At 47.2% G+C, this 4129-nt stretch overlaps 1 protein-coding gene across 1 annotated transcript; it reads right to left on the bottom strand.

The window, feature by feature from the left end:
* Window positions 1-1646: 1646 nt before the first annotated feature.
* On the bottom strand, window positions 1647-4119 carry LOC118403073. Its single transcript, XM_035801510.1, has 4 exons — window positions 4107-4119; window positions 3550-3677; window positions 2322-2648; window positions 1647-1844 (listed from the first exon to the last, which is right to left on the bottom strand). The coding sequence occupies exons 1-4, from the start codon at window positions 4117-4119 to the stop codon at window positions 1656-1658; spliced, it is 657 nt and encodes a 218-aa protein (XP_035657403.1). The 3' UTR covers window positions 1647-1655.
* Window positions 4120-4129: the final 10 nt, after the last annotated feature.

The raw sequence follows: 4129 nt of genomic DNA, 5'->3' as shown, positions 1-4129 counted from the left end.
ACTCCAGCGCCGACCCCTGAACTATGACCTCATTACCCCATTCTCCACTCTGCCCCCTGACCTCGCCGTGCCCCCTGACCTGGGGTTGAAGGTCGTGAGCAGGTTGGGAGCTGTTCTGTGTGGTGTAGATGTTCTGGGGTGGGATTTCCTTCCCCGACTCCAGCCAGGCAAACTGCCGCGTTTGTGTCATCGGCGGTGTCGACGACTGATTCGTGTCCGTGGGCTCTGGTTGGGCGATGTTGACGTTGCTGCCCACGTTGTCCTGGCGACTGGCGTACTCCGTGTTCCTCTCGTACCGGATGGGGGTCTGGACGCTCTGGTTGGCGCCGAGCTGGCGGAACCGGTTCTCGAGCGTGGCCCCCTGCGGAGGCCGCTCTGGCCTCCCCGTGGGCAGGGGTATTCCCACAATGCAGTGGTACCCGTCTGCGGGCGGATACCGTGGTCTGGAGAGGCTTCCTGCACCCATGCCATTCGGATACTGCGGCCTCGGGCTCACGCTGTCCGGATACTGCGGCCTGGCGATATTTCCCGCGCTCACGCCTGCAGGGTTCACAGTCCTGCCGAACTGGTTGGTGAGTCGGCTTGCGAGCGTGGAACCTGAGAACAGCATCAGGTCCTCCGACTCTCGGTTCCTGTTCGCGGGAACGTTCCGCCGTGAGAACTCATCCGTACACTGGACCGGGTGGATGCCGTGACCCCCAACCATGGGGTCAGCGATGTCGTGACCTCTGACCCTCGGGTCAGCGATGTCGTGACCTCCGACCGTGGGGTCAGCGATGTCAGGAGGGGGGTAGGAAGCAGGAGGGGGGTAGGAAGCCAGCTCCGCCCCCTCTAGAACCCCCAGGCTGCCGATGTCTGAATCCCCTGGGGTGGGGGGGCCTTCCCTCCCACCGCTGGCTGGCTCCGGGCTCGCGGCTAAAAAAAATCCAAAGTTACATTACATTACATTAGAAAAACGATACCAAGGAATTTGAATTCTTTTCAAGGAACCTGACATTTTGGGTGCATAGTGCTTCAGTTGCTAAATGTGTCAAAGGAAATGTACAAAATGTACGTCAGGCAAAGTTGTAATGTCTTTCATATTGGTCCTGTTATAGAAATATGACTTTTTAGGTACTCAAGTATACAACTTTTACGTTCTGAGTCATCAAAAACTTCTTTGAAATGGAAGAAAAGGGAACATTTTTTATATAAACCTGCAATGTTTTATACACTGGAAGATTAACATAAAAGGAAGTGAACAAACTCTTAGTCATCGTGCTAGCTTACCCTGAGGCTGTAACAACAGCAGCCTGGTTCTGCGTCCTAACGAGTGAGCGAAGCTGCACCATCACTGTGTCTGGTCCATTTCCTCCTGCATACTAACACTACTACTACTACTACTACTACCACTACCACTACTAACACTACTACTACAACTACTACTACCACTACCACTACTAACACTACTACTACTACTACTACTACCACTACTAACACTACTACTACAACTACTACTACCACTACTACCACTACTACTCATAACTACAACTACTACCACTACTACTACAACTACTACTACAACTACTACTACCACTACTACCACTACTACTCATAACTACAACTACTACCACTACTACTACAACTACTACTACAACTTACTACTACAACTGGTACTACAGTTTATCCTTACCCTGAGGCTGTGATAACAGAAGCCTGTTCAATGCCAGGTGCTGTGTCCTAACGAGTGAGCGAAGCTGCACCATCTCTGCTCGAGTCTGGTCCATTTCCTCCTGCAGAACGCTCGCTAAGGAGGCGGGGGCCGAACCACCTGGGACACTCAGAGGGGGGACAGGGTCTGGGGGCTAAAAAAAAGTTTTAGTTATAAACTAACCACCAGAAAGCTAGTCAGATTCTCTTCTGAACTGGAATCGGTAACTCAACAAGCAATGCAAGAATGCTTAAATTTCCAGAATTTTCTGTATATTGGTGTACAATTATGGTATCTTTACCCGATAATCTATGACAATATCTAAGTGCACCAGTGTATCCTTCTTATCTTCTTCTTCTTCTTCTTCTTTCTTACTGCTAAGCGTCTTTCCAGAGATTAACGGCGGATTGCGCATGAGTTAGCTACAACACAAGGGCCGCGAAAATAGACAAGGGAAAATAAAGGAAAAACGCTAAGGAAAATGAAAACAACTGATTCTGTGTGTGCAAAGGTCAGGACAGGTGAGTTTAGAGGGTTAGTAGAACATATATTTACATATTATATACAAGACGTATGTTCAGAGTCAAACATTAGTTGCACATGTACACAGTAATTCAAGCCCTGAACGTACCTTGCTAAAACTTTCCATCTGGTGCTGTGTGAGTTCTTTCAAACGGTCTGAACAGCTCTGTTCTCCTTCCCGGGCAGCACAGTTGGAACAGGACGGTGCTGTCTCACGATTACTACACCTGGAACAGCTCTGTGCTGTTCCAAGAGGGTCACACTTGGAACAGTATTGTGCTGTTCCCTGGATATTGCATTTGGAACAGCGTTGTGCTGTCTGTCCCTCTACTGTGCCTGCACAGCTCCCTTCTGTCTGTTGGACAGCACATTCGGTACAGCCTCTGCTGAGCTGTTCCCTCAGCTGTTGTAGTTGACCTTCAGCAGTTTGCCACTTCTGCATGAAACAAAACGGAAAGAAAAGGAAAGTACTCTGGATCCAGTTTTAACTCACTGACTGAAGAGCTAGTCTTTCACTGGTCGTGACAGAGAAGACAGACGCTATGTACAGTATTTACAGGGTCATTGTGCCGAGGAAATTTCCCTCGCTCTTTTCCACACGCACAATAAACAGTGGACCACCAACATTTTCTGGAAGCGTGCATGTCAGGTCAACTACACAGCTGGAATCGAACCCTAGTTCTAGTTCCAGATGCAGGGCCGCTAACCACTGGACTACACACGCTACGACGTGGGACATGTCTGAGTTCATTTCAATCCACAACATATTATCAACCTAGGATTGATGTGTTAAAATATCATACTTTCCTAGGACTTTCCTTGAGTGGGATTCGTTGCCATCAAGTACATTATGAGCATCCTCATTAGATAACTTTACACAACATTTACTGTAAGATATGCAAAAGATAGGTGTGACAAGTCATTCCTTGAACGTGGACATCAAGCCTTTCAGTGTCAGGTAACCAGCTGCTGCCATCATGTGCACCTGCACGCTTCTAATGCCCTAATAGTATATACATACTGCTTTACATGTACAACCCTTCCTGACACACAGACAAAACTGCTAGCACTGGCAACACTACATGTCATGGGCATAGTGGATATTCACAGAATTAAGTACAGCCATACAAGACAGATGCACCCACAGGTAAAACAGACACCAACACAGACAGGCACAGTATCAGTAAAAAATTCTGCAACAATGAAGTACCTGCCTTTAATGGAAATTTCATTTTGCAGTTGGGGGAAAATGGAGTGTTCACAGTCATTTCAAGTTTGCATTTGAAACAAAGGTTTAGGCAGGTAGAACACAGAATAAACTGTGACTTTAAGCTCACCTGTGTGACCTTAGTCAGCTGTTCCTTGAGCTGTGAACTCTCGTGACATTTCTCTTTGTACGCCTCATACGCCTTGTTAATGCTGGGCATGAGCTCTGGTCGGGGAGTGCCTGAACCACTGAAGTCACCTGCAACATTAGCAAGAACAAATACATGTAAGTATATAGTACAGTAGATTCATCCCTCAAGCTACCGACATCTTGCACACTGCAGTTGTCCCTCAGAAAGACATCTGGAGCTGCATAGTTCAAGTTTAAAACTTTTAATCAGCCTCCCAGCCTCCCAGCACTGTATACATTGTAGGTCATATCGCACCGAGTAACGTTAGTATAATTCATTTTGCACTGATGAAGGTGACAGACAGTCACCGAAACGTCTGCAGAAGAATAAAAAAGAGGTTGTGAAACGAAGAAGACTGTTCGATTGATCTACCAACCTGATGAAACTATTTACGGGTTTTAATCAGCCTGTTGGCTAAACTAGTTTTGCTATGTACAGCTTCGTCAGTGGTTAGAGGCTAAATGACACAAGTACGGTGAAGTTTGCACTTATATAACCTTTCCAGTGCATTCTGCCCTGT

This window comes from Branchiostoma floridae, chromosome 16 (genome assembly GCF_000003815.2).
Source record: "Branchiostoma floridae strain S238N-H82 chromosome 16, Bfl_VNyyK, whole genome shotgun sequence".
Taxonomy (NCBI): domain Eukaryota; kingdom Metazoa; phylum Chordata; class Leptocardii; order Amphioxiformes; family Branchiostomatidae; genus Branchiostoma; species Branchiostoma floridae.
This window is presented reverse-complemented; position numbering and strand designations above follow the sequence as displayed.

Excerpts from the sequence above, each read along its gene's own strand:
- LOC118403073 (XM_035801510.1), bottom strand. Across the intron at positions 2,649-3,549 it reads AGCTGACTAAGGTCACACAG|AAGTGGCAAACTGCTGAAGG; the intron begins GTGAGCTTAAAG and ends TGTTTCATGCAG. Across the intron at positions 1,845-2,321 it reads AGATGGAAAGTTTTAGCAAG|CCCCCAGACCCTGTCCCCCC; the intron begins GTACGTTCAGGG and ends ACTTTTTTTTAG.